The 20,485-nt window shown below is 49.5% G+C and overlaps 1 protein-coding gene across 1 annotated transcript; it reads left to right on the top strand.

Annotated features, from left to right (window-relative positions):
* Positions 1-248: 248 nt before the first annotated feature.
* TRIM63 (tripartite motif containing 63) lies at positions 249-19,652 on the top strand. The gene is made up of 10 exons (XM_055103757.2): positions 249-285; positions 3,458-3,617; positions 4,516-4,688; positions 9,614-9,782; positions 10,587-10,682; positions 12,324-12,557; positions 13,297-13,319; positions 13,620-13,744; positions 16,983-17,054; positions 19,073-19,652. Exons 2-10 carry the CDS (start codon positions 3,459-3,461, stop codon positions 19,081-19,083), a joined length of 1,062 nt encoding a protein of 353 aa, XP_054959732.1. The 5' UTR covers positions 249-285; position 3,458; the 3' UTR covers positions 19,084-19,652.
* The last annotated feature ends 833 nt before the right edge of the window (positions 19,653-20,485 follow it).

Raw genomic sequence — 20,485 nt, forward strand, 5'->3', positions numbered from 1 at the left:
AATCATCAGCATATGGGAGTTGGAATCACGCAGATTTATGAGGTGCTTACTGCTTCAAGTAACAGAGTAATTACACTGTAATGGCATTTGTAATCTCACGTCTTAAGTAGTCAAGAGACGGGCAGCTCTAGGGTTGGATAAATTGGCAACAAAATGATGGCATCTCTAACCCAGGTGCCTCCTATGGTTCCTCTATGCTATCCTCAGGGTGTTGACATCATCTTCAGCCTTGTCCCCTTGTGGTTGCAAGATAGCTGCTCTACCCTCTCACAGCCCCATTCAAAGGTAAGGATGAAGCTTTCTTCTTGCACATTCATTTTTATCATGGAGGAAATCCTTTATCTTTAGCCAACAGACATATCCTTGGGTCTCATTGGCCATAACTGCATCATTAGGCAAAAGAGGATGGGGTTGTATGATAGGCTTAAACTGTGTATGACTCATCTCCTGTGGCAGTGGAGAGGGCCATCTTCCTGGAGCACAATGCTGCCAATGCCTGAACTAAACTGAGGTCCCATGAGCAAGGAAGAAAAGGTGGCCTTTTTTCAGTCAGTGTTGACTTGACCCAAACACAGTTCAATAGAGTCTACATGAGGAGCTTGGGTTCCTAAGTCAAGCATATTTGGGTTCATGTCCTAGAGCCACCTCGTGCTATCTGTGGGACCTCATACAAGTTATTTTACTTGTGTGCCTGAGTTTCCTCACTTGTGGAATGGGGATATTACGGGTCTTTTGTTATTGGCTGTTGAGATGGTAAAATGAAATAATGCATACAAAGCATTTAGCACAATGCATAGCACATAGTAAGTGCTCAGCAAAACCTAAGTGCTCAGCAAAATTTTGGGGGGACAACTCTCTCCTTGAAATCCTCCAGCCCTTTAAGGCTTCCTCCTTTTTCTGTAACTTGTTCCTCTTCTTCTCCCATTTCCTCTCTTCCAAGGTTTGCTTCTCTGCTCTATGTCTTGTCTCATTGCTCCCATCATTCCTCTTTCTTGAAATCCTTCATACTCCTCCTGAGTATTCCACGGCCTCTTAGGCTCATCTTGGGCCCTGATACCACTGCTCCATATCTCTGCCCCATCGCCTTGGACCAGATGACCCCACAGTCCTTTCATTAGATGCTACCTTAAAAACAGTTACTGGAGGCCAGGTACAGTGGCTCATGCCTGTAATCCCAGCACTTTGGGAGGTCGAGGCAGGTGGATTGCCTGAGGTCAGGAGTTCGAGACCAGCCTGGCTAACATGGTGAAAACCTGTCTCTATTAAAAATACAAAAATTAGTCAGGTGTGGTGACACACGCCTGTAGTCCCAGCTACTCGGGAGGCTGAGGCAGGAGACTCACTTCAACCTGGGAGGCGGAGGTTGCAGTGAGCCGAGATGGCGCCACTGCACTCCAGCCTCTGGGCGACACAGTGAAACTCCGTCTCGGAAAAAAACAAAAAACAAAACCAGCCACTGGAACTGCTCTAATGACTTCTACTTGCCAACGTGGAAGATGTCCTAAAACACATGAAGAAAAGTTAAAATGTGTGCAGCGAGCTGAGGGACGCCTTCTAAGTGTCCAGGCAGGGCTCTGTGGCACCGCATGAGGGGTTTCCCTTTCTTTCTTTCTTTTTTCTTTTTCTTTCTTTTTTTTTTTTTTTTGGAGACAGAGTCTCACTCTATCACCGGGCTGGAGTGCGGTGGTGCAATCTCGACTCACTGCAACCTCCGCTTCCTGGGTTCAAGCGATTCTCCTGCCTCAGCCTACTGAGCAGCTGGGATTATAGGCACGTGCCATCATATCCAGCTAATTTTTGTATTTTTAGTAGAGACAGGGTTTCACCATGTTGGCCAGGATGGTCTCCATCTCCTGACCTCATAGTCTGCCCGCCTCGACCTCCCAAAGTGCTGGGTTTACAGGCGTGAGCCACTGTGCCCGCTGGGTTTTTCCTTTCTATCTCCCTTCCTGGGCTGTGAGTTTCTTGGGACAGGGAAACAGATCACTCATCCTTCTGTCACGTTGTTAGGTATACTAGTTACCTGATGTATACTAGTACTCAGAAAAATGTCTGATGAATGAATAAAATTTCTGTCTTTGCCACTTACTTTCTTTCTTTTTTTGTTTTGTTTTGTTTTGTTTGGAGACGGAGTTTCACTCTTGTCACCCAGGCTGGAGTGCAGTGGCACGATCTCAGCTCACTGCAACCTCCGCCTCCCGGGTTCAAGTGATTCTCCTGCTTCAGCCTCCTGAGTAGTTGGGATTACAGGCACGCACCACCACACCCAGCTAAGTTTTGTGTTTTTAGTAGAGACAGGGTTTTACCATGTTGGCCAGGCTAGTCTCGAACTCCTGACCTCAAGTGATCCACCTGCCTCAGCCTCCCAAAGTGCTGGGATTACAGGTGTGAGACACCACGCCCGGCTGCCACTTACCTTCCAACTGACTTTGAATATAATCCTTTTCTTCTCTGGTCCTATTTCAAAATCTATAAGATGAGGGGACTGGACTGTGTTTCAAAGGAGGCTTTTCAGCACTAAGTGAAATAAGTGGCCGAGGGATGGAGGATGGGCTGGCTGGGGTGGGGGTCTCCATCATCTCCAGCAAAATGTTGTGCTGAAGTCTGAGGCAGAGGGATGGGCTCAGAGAGAGGGGCTGCCCGACCCTTCCATCTAGGAGCTGCCCAGGGCTCCAGAGGAGGGGATGGAGTTGATTTAGGTCAGTGAGGGGTTGAGCGGGGCTGGGAGGGGGTTGAGGTTGGGAGGCTGAAGGAGGAGACTCACTTCAACCTGGGAAGCAGAGGTTGCAGTGAGCAGAGATCGCGCCACTGCACAATCCTTTCTATCTCCCTTCCTGGGCTGTGAGTTTCTCAGGGCAGGGAAACAGATCACTCATCCATCTGTCACGTTGTGATGTATACTAGTTGCCTGATGTATACTAGTACTCAGAAAAATGTCTGATGAATGAATAAAATTCATTCATCGAACATTTTCATCATAGCATTGGCTATTAACCCCTTGAATCCCCGTGGCTCACTTGCTGGGTGCCATCCCTGACCCACTAGCCTGGTGCCGGGGGGAGACCAATTTCTGGAGGAAACTCTGGGTACCCAGTCTTGCCCTAAGCCTGCCTCTGAACAGGCTGTTCTTGTTTATGACCCCCGTCCCAGCAGAACAGTGATTGCTCATCCCTGCATGTGATTTGAGAGGGCCAGTCTTTCAGGCCTGGAGGAAACTCAAGCCCCACCAGCCGCTTGGCATCGGAATGCTCAGCTGGTCCCCTCCTGGGGCTCATGTGACCAAGATCTAGCTATAAATATCAGAGGGGCCTCAGACCAAGACAGAATTCGGGCACCAGGAGAAGGAAGCCAACGGGATCCGACCTGGTGTTTCGTGACAAAGGCAAGACCCCCAGGTCTACTTAGAGCAAAGTTAGTAGAGGAGGCAGCTAGGCGTGGCTCTCATTCCTGCCCACAGAATGGATTATAAGTCGAGCCTGATCCAGGATGGGAATCCCATGGAGAACTTGGAGAAGCAGCTGATCTGCCCTATCTGCCTGGAGATGTTTACCAAGCCAGTGGTCATCTTGCCGTGCCAGCACAACCTGTGCCGGAAGTGTGCCAATGACATCTTCCAGGTAAGTGCCGGGTGCAGCTTCATCCGGGGGCCCCAGGTGGCTACTTGGCTTCCCTGTGATGAAACCCTTCTTCTCCCTTAGACTTCCAACCTGGACAGGCTCTTTCCCCTTGGAAGTGAACCCCTGCAGAGGCCTCTGGACAGGGCTGAGAGGGGGCTGGGAGGCGGCTCTGGCTGCTGCGGTTCTTCTCCATAACACATGTTTCCCCTCCCTGCCCTGCCCACAGTTCCCCCACCCCTGCCCTGAGCACTGCTGTTGACTCTCCAATCAAGAGTCAAATGCCTCAAGTGATAAGCAGGGGAGGCAGGGACAGGAGAGAGAAACCAGACCCCTAGGGCTGGAGCCAGGTCCTGGTGGCAAGAGGCCCAGAGCTTTGGGAGGAGGGTATCAGGGAGGCAGTGGGCAGTAGAGGCATCTTCCCTTTTGAGGCTGTTCCGTACAATATGGGGGCAGAAGGGGCTCCAACTCCCCGAGAAAGGAAGGGGGTAGGTGTCCTGGCTGGGAGGCAGGATGCGAGGTTCCCCATGGACACTTTACAAAATGTTCTTTCATGGTATTATCTTTAAAGTAGCAGCCTTAGGAGCTTGCTCTCATTGTAATACCTATTTCATAAGTGGGCAAACTGAGGCCTACACAGATAAGGTTGCTTGCCCAAAATCACTCAGAGAATAAACATGACTTGAACCCAGGTCTCCTGCCTCCCCATCCTGACGATTGTTTAGCTGCTTCTCAGGTGCTCTCTGTGTGAGGACTGGTTCTCATCACAGTCTGCGGAGCTCCAGGTTGTTAGGTTTGACCGGGGTGGTTGGGATAGGCAGAGGAAAGGATAAGAGGAGATTAGAAAGGAGAAGGGCTGAGGAGGGAGCCCAGGCCTCACCTTGACCTTTGCCACCTGCAGGCTGCAAATCCCTACTGGACCAGCCGGGGCAGCTCAGTGTCCATGTCTGGAGGCCGTTTCCGCTGCCCCACCTGCCGCCACGAGGTGATCATGGATCGTCACGGAGTGTACGGCCTGCAGAGGAACCTGCTGGTGGAGAACATCATCGACATCTACAAACAGGAGTGCTCCAGGTCGGTTCTCGTGCCTGCTGGGGGTCCGCCCTCCTTCCCAGCCATGCTGTGCCTAGATCCCCCAAGCTCCTTCCCCCTCCTTCATCTGCTCAGGATCCAGGCCTCTAGCTGGACTAGCTACACAAGCCATTCAGAGACAGGCCTGGAGACCCATACACCCCAACCCAGCTCTCAGGATTGCTCAGCGGATGGGAAGGGGCCCAGACATTAGGCTGCCCTTCCAGGCAATACCAAGACAGAGACTGGGGGAAAGATGAGATGTGAGAGGGAGAGAAAGGCCCTGGGGCCAGCCAAGTGGCTCTGGTCAGCAGAGAAAGTGGCCGGTGAGAGACAGCCAGGTTGTCTATAAGGATAGCAACAGCTACTCTCTCGTGTGCCACGAGGAACAGCGTCAGGCACTGGGAATGCTTCATCTAAGTACCTCCCAATAACTCTGTGAATCAGGCATGACTTTATTATCCTCATTTCACAGATGAGGAAACCGAGGCTCAAGAAGTGAAGTCAATTAGCTAAGGTTTCCCAGCTGGGAAGTGAAAGAGCTGGGAGTTGACCCAGTCAATCTAGCTCTGAGTCTTCCTGCTAATAAAATAGCAGCTCATTCATAGGCAGAATGTGTGAGTGGTGGAGGTTGTGAAGGGTTGGCCTCAAACTGGGGAGAGAGGGCCAGGCATGGTGCTCATGCCCATAATCCCAACACCCTGGGAGGCCAAGGTGGGATGATTGTTTGAGGCCAGGAGTTCAAGACAAGTCAGGGCAACATAGTGAGACCCTGTTTCTACAAAGTTTAAAAACTAGCTGGGCGTGGTGGGGCATGCCTGTAGTCCCAGCTCTTCAGGAGAATTGTTGAGCCAGGGAGGTCAAGGCTGCAGAGCCATGATTGTGCTACTGCACTCCAGCCTGGGTGACAGTGAGACCATCCCTCAAACAGACAAAAACACTGAGAGGCCGGGTGCGGTGGCTCACACCTGTAATCCCAGCACTTTGGGAGGCCAAGGTGTGTGGATCATTCGAGGTCAGGAGTTAGAGACCAGACTGGCCAACATGGCGAAACCCCGTCTCTACTAAAAATACAAAAATTAGCCGGGCGTGGTGGCGCGTGCCTGTCATCCCAGCTACTTAGGAGGCTGAGGCAAGAGAATTGCTTGAACAAGGGAGGCAGAGGTTGTAGTGAGCAGAGATCGTGCCACTGCACTCCAGCCTGGGTGACAGAGTGAGACTCCATCTAAACACACACACACACACACACACACACACACACACACAACACAACACAACACAAAAATTTGGGAGAGACACAGCTCCAGGAAAGATCTTTACAAATCAGGACATCCTGGTAAGACTCCAGGAGTGCTGACCTCACAGCCTTTAAGGTCCAAAGCCTTCACCAAGGCATCTGCCTGCAGGCAGTGCCCAGCCCAAGGGAAGGTGACAGACCAGATCTCAGGTGAAAAAACCCTGGCCCGGGGAACTGTGCTTGCTAGTCAGCCTCTGTGACTAATGTACTGTACCATGTTGGGTAAGCCTTTAGAGCTTCATTTCCTCTGTCTGCAAACAGAAACAGTAAGATCTGTTATTGTGGCTGTCAAATAAGATATTAATGGAAAATGGTTAATGTATCAACCATTTATTGGGTACCTATTGTGTGCAGGCGCTGTTCTAAGTACTTTCAGGCATTTTTCCTATCTGCTTCTCATAGTAACCCGGGAAGGCATTCCTGTCTCCATTTTACCATAAGGAAATGGAAGCTCAGAGAGGATCAGAGATTTGTCCAAGGCCACACAGCTAGCAAGTGGTAGAGCTAAGAGAGAGAGGGTGTGAGAATATTTTTTATTATTTTTATTTTTTTTTTTGAGGCAGAGTCTTGGTCTGTTGCCCAGGCTACAGGGCAGTGGTACGATCTTGGCTCACTGCAACCTCCACCTCCTCGGTTCAAGTGATTCCCCTGCCTCAGCTTCCCGAGTAGCAGGGACTACAGATGCGTGCCAACGTGCCCAGCTAATTATTATATTTTTAGTAGAGACAGGGTTTCACCATGTTGGCCAGGCTGGTCTCAAACTCCTGACCTCAGGTGATCTGCCTGCCTCAGCCTCCCAAAGTGCTGGGATTACAGACGTGCACCACCACACCCAGCTAATTTTTGTATTTTTTGTAGAGACAGGGTTTCACCACGTTGGCCGGGCTGGTCTTGAACTTCTGACCTCAGGTAATGCACCCGCCTTGGCCTCCCAAAGTTCTGGCATTACAGGCGTGGGCCACCGTGCCTGGCCGGCCGGTGAATATTCTTAATTGCTGAGCTAGATTGCCTCTCATGTTGCTAGAGCACAACACTACAAAATGCAAACATATTGTTGATCATAAGGAATAATAAAATCAATTCCACACCAGTGTTAGCCTACCCAGTGCCGACCTATGAAGAGCATGTTGTATGTGAACCTTTGAGGCCTTTCCGCATAGTTGAATGACAATGACAGCTGCCCTGTATTGAGGGCCTGCTCTGTGCCGGGCACTCCACATTCATTATAGACAATTTCTACCATGATTGCAGTAGTTCTGGGAGGAATCCCACAGGCAAGAGAGGTGAAATCACTTGTCCAAAATCACAAAAATGAATGTAAAAGAACAATCTGGATATGAACCCCGATGCCAAAGTCTGAGCTTGGGAGGGTGGGCATTTGGGAGGGCTGCGGGCACATGAACCAGACCCTCAGGCTCTTGCCTCACCTCTGCACTCCCTGCCATCCCTTTATCAGGGGATGGAGGCAGGTGGCAATGGCAGACCCCTGCCAGCATAGGGACCCTGGGGTAAAATATGCAAAAAGACAAGCCTGGAAAGGGGCTTATTTAAGAACTTGAGAGGACAATAGAGCCCAGGGTGTGATCAGTCATGTAAGGCTGTTTGGAGGTGAGGCATTGACACTGATGGGAACAGTCACCATTTGACATTTGCAAGATGCCTGTTCTGTTTGGGGCTGGGAATCGAAGGTAGTGTTGGCTTTCAATGAGTGTATAGTCTAGCCGGAGACAGAAGACTCAAAAAATCGAATCTACACCAGGCATGGTGGTATGCACCAGTTGCAGCTACTGGGGAGACTGAGGTAGGAGGATTGCTCAGCCCAGGAGTTCGAGGCTGCAGTGTGTCTGTGAATCGCTGCTGCACTCCAGCCTGGACAATATGGTGAGACCCTGTCTCAAAACAAACAAACAAACAAAGGCTGGGTGCAGTGGATCACGCCTGTAATCCCAGCACTTTGGGAGGCTGAGGTGGATGGATCACATGAGGCCAGGAGTTTGAGACCAGCCTGCCCAACATGGTGAAACCCCATCTCTACTAAAAAATACAAAAATTAGCTGGGCATGGTGGTGCATGTCTGTAATCTCAGCTACTCAGGAGGCTGAGGCATCAGAAACTCAGGAGGCGGAGTTTCCAGTGAGCTAAGATCTCACCACTGCACTCCAGCCTGGGCAAAAAATCAAAACAAAACAATACAACAACAAAAAAATCCCCCCCAAGCCCCAATGAATCTAGGTTAGGAAATGACTGATGTCCCAAGAGAAGCACAAATAACAGGTCGGAGGTCTCAAGGAAGAAAGGTAGTTCTAAGCATATGTGTTAGGGGAGAAAGTAGAGGAAGAGACTTGGGCCTTTGAAAGAATCTCTGGACTAGAAGTCAGGCTTGTGCTGGGCTGTTGGACAGCCTTGGGCTACCCACTCACCAGTCACCATGACATGGGGCATACACACTGCTCCTTCTCTGAGCCTCAGGGGCAACCTCATGGCTCAGAGAGGGTCAGAGGTTTATCCAAGGCCATACAGCTAGAAAGTGGTGAAGCTAAGAGAAAGAGAGAGGGTATGACTGACTCTGTGGTGAATATTCTTTTTTAAAAAAATTGTTTTCTTATGGAGAATGTTAATAAATTCAAGATGGTGAATATTATTGATTCCTATGCTAGTTATTGATTCATTCATTCTTTTTTTTTTTTTTTTTTTTGAGACGGAGTTTTGCTCTTGTTGCCCAGGCTGGAGTGCAATGGTGCCATCTCGGCTCACCGCAACCTCTGCCTCCTGGGTTCAAGTGATTCTCCTGCCTCAGCCTCCCGAGTAGCTGGGATTACAGGTGCATGCCACCATGCCTGGTTAATTTTTTTGCGTTTTTAGTAGAGACGGGGTTTCATCATATTGGTCAAGCTGGTCTTGAACTCCTGACCTCAGGTGACCCTCCCACCTCAGCCTCCCAAAGTGCTGGGATTACAGGCGTGAGCCACTGCGCCCAGCCTTATTGATTTATTCTTTCTACCTTTGTTTAATTACCACCTCCTCTATGCCAGGCACTGTACAGTGCAGGCACAGGGGTGAAGAAAACAGGCAAGTTTCCCTACCTTGATGGAGGTTACAGTCTGGTAGATTAAATATAGAATTAAATGAGGCCATCAGTATAAATTTCTTAGCTCAGAGCCCAGCCTGCAGTAACCAAAGCTAAGGTGACTATAATTAGAGCAACTGAACTGTAGCCTCCTCTGCCCTTACTTGCTGTATGACCTTGGACGAGTCAATTCACTTTTCTGGAGCCCAGTTTCCTCTTCTCTAAAACATCTCCAGGTCTGACTCTGTAATTCTATGGCCCTTTCTGTGTCCTTGGCACTGGCAGAGCCTCAGGCTAACTCCCTCTTAGGATGTGGGGACAGATTTGGTGTCATTGGCTTCCCAAGTCCTTGGTCCCCAGAAGATGAAAGATTTTAGGGCAGCCAAACCCTGAGGGCCCAGGGCATAAATCTGGAGATTCACAGACACACTGCAGCCTCGAATTCCTGGGCTGAGCAATCCTCCTGCCTCAGCCTCCCCAGTAACTGCGACTGGTGCATTGGAGCTGGGGAGGGGGATGCAGGGACACAGGACCCCCATGACTTGTGACTGTTCTCCACTGCAGTCGGCCGCTGCAGAAGGGCAGTCACCCCATGTGCAAGGAGCACGAAGATGAGAAAATCAACATCTACTGTCTCACGTGTGAGGTGCCCACCTGCTCCATGTGCAAGGTGTTTGGGATCCACAAGGCCTGCGAGGTGGCCCCATTGCAGAGTGTCTTCCAGGGACAAAAGGTACTGTCTCCAGCCACTTTTACCCCCAGCCTGGGCCTGCTGGGCACGGCCTGATGATTCAGGAGGCAGATTTGATCCCTGTAGATCTGCTGATCTGGCCTTTCAGGAATAGTCTCTCTGGAGGGACTTCCCAGGCCACAGGGACAGCAGCCCTGGCCTTCCTGGGGGAGGCAGCTGAGCTCATGGTTATACTTAGAGCCACTCGAGAGCACCTGGGTGTGGCCACAGGGGAGCGGTCAGACGCCCCAGCCAGGCCACTGGGGTCCTCTCAGGCCACGGCTTCTCCATCCCCCAGACACCTCTTCCTGTGCCTCTCACCTCTTCTCCAAGACTTCACATTCCCCCACAGCAGGAGGCAGCTTAGAGCCTTCTCCCTGGGTCCCTGGGCCTGTGGGGGCCCACCACCCTGTCCGTGCAGTAAGCCGTAGCCACCCCCTTTCCGTACTCTCTCTTCCCTACTCCCCACTCTTCTCTAGGTTTCTCTCTTCTAGACGTCTCCAGCTCTATTTCTTTTTTTGTCCCTTCTTTCTTAGAAACAAGCCCCTCCTCTGTCAGTTCCTTGCTGTGTGTTTTGGGCAGCTCACTTGCCTGCTGTTGGCCTCACCTATAAAATAAGTGATGCAGTGTCTTTCTAATATCCTCTACTCTGGAGTTGAGCTATACCCGAAAGAGGGGCCAGATCCCTACTGGAGGCTCTTTCTAGCAGAGAGGGGAGGGAGGGAGCCATGTTGCTGCCATGCCCCAGTGGGTAGGCCCTGAGGCTATTTGTGTCTCTCCTCTCCTGACCCCCACACCCCCATCTAGACTGAACTGAATAACTGTATCTCCATGCTGGTGGCGGGGAATGACCGTGTGCAGACCATCATCACTCAGCTGGAGGATTCCCGTCGAGTGACCAAGGTGAGGGAACAGAATAGTCCTGCCTGGGGATTTGGAGCTTTCCAGGGCAGCCTGGTCTCTGGGGAAGGCTCACCCGTAGGTTGTGGCTAAAAGTTGGGGCCTGGAGCCTGGGGTGGTCAAGCAGGGATGGCAGGGGAGGGACTAATCCATTCATCCAGTCTCTCAACAAATGCTTCTTAAGCACAGCTGTGTGTCCGGCCCCACCCAAGATGTGGGGGATGGAGGAGTGAACCAGACAGACATGGTCCCTGAGCTCAGGGAGTGTCCCATCAATAATTCTCAGTATTTATTCAGCACAAATTGTTTTCAGAGCACAGTTCTTCAGCGTGCTGTAGACCAACACTTCCCAAACTTTGAAGTGCGTGAAAATTATGCTGGGATCATGTTGAAATTCAGGTTTTGATTCAGTTGGTTTGGAATGAGGCATAAGAGCTGCATTTCTAGCCAGTTCCCAGGATTTGCCCAAGCTGCTGGGTCCACAGACCACATGTTGAGTAGTGAGACTGTTGAGGGCAGAAGGGAACTTTTCTATCCCTGAAAAAAGCTTCCACGATTTTCCTTGTTCACTTGGGGTAGGGATCTGGAGATGAGATGAGGGGAAGGGGTCATCATAATTGCTAGTGGATGAAGAGTTGGGCGAAGGGTAGGAAGGAGGGGAACATTGTGATCACCCATGAGAGGCTCCCGGTCTGATGAGATGCTATTGTCACACCCATTTTATAGAAAAGAACATAGAGAGAAGGGAGCTTCAGTTGAGGAGGGTGCTACGAAAGGAGCCGTTTTTCCACCTCCCCTAGGACCAAATGATGCAGAGCTTCCCGAATCCAGTCTTGGTCCTGAAAGGGAGGGAAGAGTGTGACCTGGGACATATGGGGGGCCCAGGAAACGTTAATTTGTTGAAGGTCACACAGCTAAAAGGGAAACACAGCTAAAAGGCAACAGAGAGCTGGGCGCAGTGGCTCACGCCTGTAATCCCAGCACTTTGGGAGGTCAAGCTGGGTGGATCATGAGGTCAGGAGATCGAGACCATCCTGGCCAACATGGTGAAACCCAATCTCTACTAAAAATACAAAAAAATAGCCAGGCGTTGTAGCGTGTCTATAATCCCAGCTACTCGGGAGGCTGAGGCAGGAGAATCGCTTGAACCTGGGAGGTGGAGGTTGCAGTGAGCCAAGATCGCACCACTGCACTCCAGCGTGGGCAACAGAGCGAGACTCCATCTCAAAAAAAAAAAAAAAAAAAGGCAACAGAGAAAGACAGGGCAGATCCCACATTGGGTGACTGTTGCATTGGTCTAAGAGGTGATGCGCCAATGACCAGCTGAGGTTGGGGGACAGGGGGAGGGTGCAGGAACAAGGAAGAACATGTTGTGTCATGTGACCCTAGAGCCTCTATTTTGGAAGAAGGGGCTAGCTGTTTTTCAAGGCATCATCCTCCAAATATCACTGGTGTACTAAATAGCTGTGAGGCCAGATGAGTGTTTTCTTCTTGTTAAGTCTTTGTTTCATCTTCTGTAGTGTGGGGATGTATGTAGTGAGATCTCTTCTAGCTTTAGATTCCTTGCTACTGTCCTAGGAAGGCAGTGTAGTGGGCAGGGAATAAGGACCCTACAGAACGTGACCGCAAGACTTCCGTCCTCAGGAGAACAGTCACCAGGTAAAGGAAGAGCTGAGCCAGAAGTTTGACACATTGTATGCCATCCTGGATGAGAAGAAAAGTGAGTTGCTGCAGCGGATCACGCAGGAGCAGGAGGAAAAGCTTAGCTTCATTGAGGCCCTCATCCAGCAGTACCAGGAGCAGCTGGACAAGTCCACAAAGCTGGTGGAGACTGCCATCCAGTCCCTGGACGAGCCTGGGGGAGCCACCTTCCTCTTGGTGAGCAGGACTAGAAGGGTCTGGGTGGGGTCAGTTCAACTCTACAGCTCTAAGGTTCAAGTTATGCTTCCCCACTGACCACCCATGGGCCCTTGGAAAAGCCATTTAAACCTCTGTGAGCCTCAGTTTCCTCATCTGTCAAATGGGCATGTAACACCCCCCACCTTCCTCTTACTGATTTTATGATGATCAAATAAGAGGATGTTTATGAAATGACTTTGTAAGCTGCACAATACAGTGTCCCATCTACAGACTATTAATTGAGCCCCTACTGTAGGCCAGGCACTGAGGTGGAAGACAAGGAGATAAACCAGACACAGCCCTGCCCTCAAAGAGCTTGTTGGGGAGGACAGAAAAGGCTCAGTTATAAGACTTCATAGTTCAGTTCAATAAAAATGTTCTAGGCTTCTACTGTGGGCCAGGCTTTGTGCTAGACATTAGGTATGAAAAGGTGGTTAGGATTGGGGAGTTCAGGGTTTAGGAGTTTTGGGATTGATACCCCTAGAATCCAAGCTTCCTGTCAAGACAATGGGTCCTAGGGTGATGACCAAGACCTGTACAGACCACAGAAAGAGGGAAAAGTTCCAGATTCTGCTCAGTTTGGGGTGGGGAGCAGGTCACAACTGGGCTAGAGAATGGCACCAAATATCTACCTACAACACCTAGTTCACTAGTTTTGCTGATTTCCTGCGGTTACCTCTTCTGCAGTCCTAATCCTTTGTTCTCTCTCCCCCTGCAGACTGCCAAGCAACTCATCAAAAGGTCAGTGTCTTCCTAGAGGCTATGATCCAAGCCCCTAGTTCCCACCAGGACCTCTGTCCAGGAAGCCTCATCCTGGGCATTAGGCCTGCTGGGAGGGTCTCACTCCAGGCTGGCTTCCCTGACCCTTTGCATCCCTGACTTTTTGGACCACTCCTTGTGCTTGAGGTTGGAGAGGAAATACTCCATCCCTCCAGGGGAGCCTCTGGGTAGAAGGCCTGGGCGTGGCAAGGCATGTGCCCTCTCCTCCCTGCACTGAGCCCCAGAGACCTCATCCTGCCTCTCTTTCTGTCTCCCCTGCAGCATTGTGGAAGCTTCCAAGGGCTGCCAGCTGGGGAAGACAGAGCAGGGCTTTGAGAACATGGACTTCTTTACTTTGGATTTAGAGCACATAGCAGACGCCCTGAGAGCCATTGACTTTGGGACAGGTAAAGGAGGTGGTGATGCCACTTGTCTATTTGCCTGCCTGACCCCTGGAAACCAGCATCCCTCCCACTGAGCCCCATGGGGAGGCAGATACACTAATAAAGATCCCCAAATATCAATCAAACTCATATAGCCAACTTCTGGCCGGCTGTGGTGGCTCATGCCTGTAATCCCAGCACTTTGGGAGGCCAAGGTGGGTGGATCACTTGAGGTCAGGAGTTTGAGACCAGCCTGACCAACGTGGTGAAACCTCATCTCTACTAAAAATACAAAAATTAGCCAGACGTGATGGCATGTGCCTGTAATTCCAGCTACTTGGGAAGCTGAGGCAGGAGAATCACTTGAATCCAGGAGGTAGAGGTTGCAGTGAGCCGAGATTGTGCCACTGCACTCCAGCCTGGGCAAAAGAGCCAGCCAAACTCCATCTCAAAAAAAAAAAAAAAAATTCATATAGTCGACTTCTAGATGAGCCCAGAGCCTAGCACAATGCCTGGTGCAGAATTCCTGCTTCATAAATTACATATGGATCCATGGCAGGGAGGCCTCTTGGGGCAGTAGAAATAATATGGCCTCTGGAATCAGACAGTCCTGAGTTTAAATCCTGGTTCTGTCATTTGTTTATCTGTGTGACCTTTGGCAAGCCCCCTTCTGCCTGAGTTTTATTTTCTAATTTAAAAAGTCAGGTTAGAAGTGAGCCCTCTAATAATGACCAACTCATGGTGCTGTTGCAAAAAATCAGATATCAATGCAGAAAGGTCCTGTAGAGCCCTAAAGATGTACTAGTTATTGCCTAAAGGTAGTCTTAGCTTCAGTTTCTTAATGCTATCACCTGTGATACCCAGGCACCTTAATTGATCAACATCATGTCCTCATTTCTGTTTATAATTACTCTTCCATAGAGTGCCTATAATAATTGTAACAATGCAACCGTAACAATAATAAGGGTGAAAATAACAAAGGAAATGAAGAAACTGAATGGAAGCAAATATGTTACTTTGCTAAAGGTCACACAGCTAAAAGGGAAACACAGCTAAAAGGCAACAGAGAAAGAGAGGGCAGATCCCACATTGCTGACTGTTGCATTGGTCTGAGAGGTGGTGCTCCAATGACCAGCTGAGGTTGGGGGACAAGGGGATGATGAAGGAACAAGGAAGAACTGTAAATGGCTGGCGTGAGAAAGAGAAGAGCTTCTTGGAACCTCCTGTGTCGCTCTCCTACAAACCTTCAGTAGCTGGTGCTAAGTCTGTTTTCAGAGCCCCAGATATACCCCATTCATAGGTAAGGACAAAATACATCCCAAAGCAGAGATACCAATGGCCTTGGGGACATCCACTGCTGTAGTGAGCTGCTCCACTGTCAGCTTCCCTAAGCTAAGATATTCAAGAGTGGGTCGGCCAGGCACAGTGACTCACGCCTGTAATCTCAGCACTTTGGGGGTCCAAGGCAGGTGGATCACCTGAGGTCAGGAGTTCCAGACCAGCCTGACCAACATGGAGAAACCCCATCTCTACTAAAAATACAAAATTAGCTGGGCATGGTGGTGCATGCCTGTAATCCCAGCTAACTCAGGAGGCTGAAGCAGCAGAATTGCTTGAATCCGGGAGGAGGAGGTTGCGGTAAGCTGTGATCATGCCATTGCACCCCAGCCTGGGCAACAGGAGTGAAACTCCATCTCAAAAAAAAAAAAAAAAGAAAGAAAATAGATATTCAAGAGTGGGTCATATGGTGTGAACATAACATTGTGAAGTCCTGCACTGGCCTTCATAATCTCCCTGAGCCTCAGTTTCTCCACAAGTAAAATGAAGAGAGTACCAACAGTCACCAGTTACTGAATATTCTGTATGTCCTAGGCGCTAAGCCCTTAACATAAGTTTTATCATTTAACACAACTTCATGGGATAGGTTCTGTTACCATCTCTATTTTGTAGTTGAGGGAACTTAAAGCTCAGAGAGGGTAAGCCACTTGTTCAAGGCTACACAGCTAGCAAGTAGCCCGTGCAAATTCTACTGAGGGCCATTTGGCTTGCAAAACTCTTGTGAGGATTTTATAAGACGATGCAGATTCAACACTGAGCACACTACTTGGCACATAGTAAGTACTCAGCAACTGCTATTAAATGTAGTTATTGTGACAATGATTAAACAACAGAACTCCCTGGGTTATACTCTGATATCAGTTACTTGGCTGGAATTTTGGTTGTCATTTTGGAGATACTATTTTTTTTTTTTTTTTTTTGAGACGGAGTTTTGCTCTTGTCGCCCAGGCTGGAGTGCAATGGTGTGATCTCAGCTCACTGCAACCTTTGCCTCCTGGGTTCAAGAGATTCTCCTGCCTCAGCCTCCCAAGTAGCTGGGATTACAGGTGCATGCCACCACACCCAGCTAATTTTTTGTATTTTTAGTAGAGACAGGGTTTTACCATGTTGGCCAGGCAGGTCTTGAACTCCTGACCTCAGGTGATCTGACCGCCTCAGCCTCCCAAAGTGCTGGGATTACAGGTGTGAGCGACCAAGCCTGGCCTGAAGATACTCTTGACAAATGTTCTGATTCTGTGGTGACCCCTTCAGGGCCCCAAAAGGTTAAGGAGGTAGCTTGGGAGAGGAGCGGGGAAGGGAGATGTTCCCTGTTAAAGCTTGACGGTGACATCTCAGGATAAAAAAGTGGGGACATGAGTTGCAGCTCAGTCACTGTCCCTCTGGTGCTCAGCTTCAGGGAGCAGAGGTGGCTCCAGAAGTGCTTCCCCATCATGTCCACCCCTCCCCTCCACAGGCTAAGGAATGAGGAAAATGGGACAGTGGCTGCTGAACAAGCAGATCTCATAGGCTAAGTAGCTTCCTTCAAGACAAGGACTCTGATCCCTGAGGATCGAGGAGGTTTTTCCTCCTTAGGCGATGTTTATCTGCCTACCCGAGAGATGTGCAGAAGCACAGAGTGCGCTTCCTCCGAGTCCCCTCTCTGGTCACAGGCAGAGCAGGTGATAGAAGCTGCTGTTGCTGGAGCAAGGAAGTGACTTGAGCCCAGCTCCCTGGGACGGAGTGCGGGGGATTGCAGGAGCAGGGCCTCTGTGCAGCGCGGGTCTGGCAAGCCCATCCCCTCCCAGACCACTGCCGTCGCTGTGTGGCCGTTTGACCCGACTGGGCACAGGAAGGGATTTAGACCCTGCTCTCTCCTGCCTGGTTCCTCTTCAAGTAGCTCCTCAAGGAACCGGCCCCATCCTAACACAAATGTTTTTTGTCACAGATGAGGAAGAGGAAGAATTCATTGAAGAAGAAGATCAGGAAGAGGAAGAGTCCACAGAAGGGAAGGAAGAAGGTAAGAAATTCATCTACCTCCATTCCTTCGTTCCTTCACTCATTCCACAACAACCTGAGGTGCCTACTGTATGTGAAGCACTGTGTTAGACATTGGCAATGACGCTCAGAACTGTCCCCAGCACGTGCTTTAACCCTACTGAGGGTAAAGTCCTGTTCTCTTTACCCTTAGAAAAGAAAAAAACCCCAAACTATTCATAATAAAATGCTCCCATTTCACATCTAAATGATCTTCTTAAATGGAAAGCAATATGGCACAGCAGAGGGAAAAGACAGGGGCTCATGAGCTAGGCTGGGCCCATTGAGGTGTTTTGTTTGGCCAGCACTGTGTTTAAATTAAAACAAACAAACAAACAAACAAAACTACTTGCTGGACAGGCATGGTGGCTCGAGCCTGTAATCCCAGCACTTTGGGAGGCCAAGGCCAGCCTGGCCAACATGGTGAAACCCTGTCTCTACTAAACATACAAAAAATTAGCTGAATTTGGTGGCAGGCGCCTGTAGTCCCAGCTACTTAGGAGGCTGAGGCAGGAGAATCGCTTGAACCTGGGAGGTGGAGGTTGCAGTGAGCCGAGATCGTGCCACTGCACTCCAGCCTGGGTGACAAGAGTGAGACTCCATCTCAAAAAATAAATAAATAAATAAATAATTACTTGCTGGCTGGGTGTGGTGGTACGTGCCTATAATCCCAGCACTTTGGGAGGCTGAGGCGGGAGGATTGCTTGAGACCTGGAGTTTGGGACCAGCCTGGTCAACAGCAAGTCCTCGTCTTTACAAAAATAATTTAAAAATTAGCCAGGCGTGGTGGTACATATCTGTAGTCCTAGCTACTCGGAAGGCTGAGGCTGGAGGATTGCTTGAGCCCAGGAGGTAGAGGCTGCAGTGAGCTATGATTGCGCCACTGCACTCTTGCCTTGGCAACAGAGGACACTACACTGTCTCTTAAAAGAAAAAATTAATTGCTAACATTTTTAAAATTAGGTTTTTTTTTAAGGGTTAAGAAAAAGGAGATTTGAACTAAGAATCTGCATTTTCACCTTGTGAAAGTTTAGAAAAAGCAAACAATGCTGGACTTGAACTTCCTTGTAGTCCCAGAGTGCTGGCTCTGGGCAGTGGCTCTCCCCTTTAAAGGGGACACGCTGGCATGGTGGCTCACGCCTGTAATCCTAGCACTTTGGGAGGCCGAGGCAGGCGGATCACCTGAGGTCAGGAGTTTGACACCATCCTGGCCAACATGGTGAAACCCCGTCTCTACTAAAAATACAAAAATTAGCCAGGTGCGGTGACGGGCACCTGTAATCCCAGCTACTTGGGAGGCTGAGGCAGGAGAATCGCTAGAACCCCAGGGGGACGGAGCTTGCAGTGAGCCGAGATCACGCCACTTCACTCCAGCCTGGGCAAAAGAGTGAAACTCCGTCTCAAAAAAAAACAAAGAAAAGAAAAGAAAAATGGGACATGCCCTTGCCAGTTTGCCCAGCCCCGCCACCATCAGTCCCGCTTGCTTCACTCATTCATGTTATCTGCTGGCTCCTTGTAGGCATCTGAGTTTGCCAGCCTGGCAGAGTTTGATTAGGAGCCTGGGTTCTGAATCACAGCAGCTCACAATTTCTCTGAGTCTTGGGCTACTCATCTGTGTATGGGGGTATAACAGTACTGACGTCAAAAGGTTGTAGTGGGGAGTGAATAAGATAATCGTTTAGCACGGTGTCTGATGCATAGGAAGGACATTTGCTAATTAGCACATGCTTGCAAATGTTATTTTTCAAACCACAGGTACTGAAACTAAATTCCAATCCAGTTGAAAACTATAGGTAGTCTTTTGGAGTTTTGTACTGATGTACAATCCATAATATTTGGGCAGCTAAATTCTATTTTGGTTTTAAAAGGAAGAGACTGGGAGGAATTGGAGTTTGATGTTTTATTCAAACTCCTGTTTGAATAAACAGTAGCTTGGTAAGCCTTGGATCCTCCTGAGTCCCTGTCTCACCCCTTGCCTCTGTATCTTTTTCTTCATTTCAGGACACCAGTAAGGAGCTGGATGAATGAGAGGCCCCCAGATGCAGAGAGACTGGAGAGGGTGGGGAGGGGCCCAGCGGCCTTGGTGACAGGCCCAGGGTGGGAGGGGTCGGGGCCCCTGGAGGGGCAATGGGGAGGTAATGTCTTCTCTCTGCTCAGAGAGCAGGGACTAGGGTAGGACCCTCACCGCTGCGTCCAGCAGACACTGAACCAGAATTGGAAACGTGCTTGAAACAATCACACAGGACACTTTTCTACATTGGTGCAAAATGGAATATTTTGTACATTTTTAAAATGTGATTTTTGTATATACTTGTATATGTATGCCAATTTGGTGCTTTTTGTAAAGGAACTTTTGTATAATAATGCCTGGTCGTTGGGTGACCTGCGATTGTCAGAAAGAGGGGAAGGAAGCCAGGTTGATACAGCTGCCCACTTCCTTTCCTGAGCAGGAGGATGGGGTAGCACTCACAGGGACGATGTGCTGTATTTCAGTGCCTATCCCAGACATACGGGGTGGTAACTGAGTTTGTGTTATATGTTGTTTTAATAAATGCACAATGCTCTCTTCCTGTTCTTCAAAGGAGCCGGGGTTTCATTCAGCCTTTTTTTCCTGGAGATGAGGGTTGAGTGTGAATGAACAGGACCCCTGGTAGGAGGCAATGGCAGGGCTAGGCTTAGGTCCCAGTAAAGGAGTTCTCGACACCACCATTTCCCAATGTGGACTCCATGGAAAGCCAGCCCTGAGCTGGTCCTTCAAGAACAGGTTCAACGTGTTGTTGCTCTGGTTCTCCAGAAAACAGAGCCTGAGGCAAAATTTAAATGCTTTAGTTGCAGGTTATAGGGACTTCCCCATGCTCACTGAAGGCTCACTGAAGGCTCACTGAAAATCATCAAGAAGAGGCAGATTAAGGCTGGGCAGGTGCAGTGGCTCATGCCTGTAATCCCAGCACTTTGGGAGGACAAGGAGGGCGGATCATCTGAGGTCAGGAGTTCCAGACCAGCCCGACCAACATGGTGAAGCCCCGTCTCTACTAAAAATACAAAATTAGTTGGGCAGGGTGGCTCACGCCTGCAATCCTAGCTACATGGGAGGCTGAGGCATGAGAATTGCTTGAACCCAGGAGGCGGAGGTTGTAGTGAGCCAAGATCGCACCACTGCACTCCAGCCTGGGCAACAAGAGTGAAACTCCGTCTCAAAAAAAAAAAAAAAAAAAAAAAGAGGCAGATTAATAGGAGAAAAGGCAAACAAATACACAAATTTATTTGACCATGGTTTTATGAGATACAAGAACCTTCAGAATGAAGACCCAAAGATACAGGAGAAACTGTCCATTTTTAGGCTTCAGTTCAACAAAGTATGGATGGCCGTGTAGAAATACGATTGGACAAAAGAGCCGGATCTAATGCTGATAG

The sequence above is a fragment of the Pan paniscus genome, chromosome 1, assembly GCF_029289425.2.
Source record: "Pan paniscus chromosome 1, NHGRI_mPanPan1-v2.0_pri, whole genome shotgun sequence".
Taxonomy (NCBI): domain Eukaryota; kingdom Metazoa; phylum Chordata; class Mammalia; order Primates; family Hominidae; genus Pan; species Pan paniscus.

What these genes read in the sequence shown, in the direction of transcription:
- TRIM63 (XM_055103757.2), top strand. Translation starts at nt 3,459, where the DNA reads ATGGATTATAAGTCGAGCCTGATCCAGGATGGGAATCCCATGGAGAAC. An exon ending in ATTCCCGTCGAGTGACCAAG is followed by an intron (nt 10,683 to 12,323) that starts GTGAGGGAACAG and finishes TTCCGTCCTCAG; the next exon opens with GAGAACAGTCACCAGGTAAA. An exon ending in GGGGAGCCACCTTCCTCTTG is followed by an intron (nt 12,558 to 13,296) that starts GTGAGCAGGACT and finishes CTCCCCCTGCAG; the next exon opens with ACTGCCAAGCAACTCATCAA.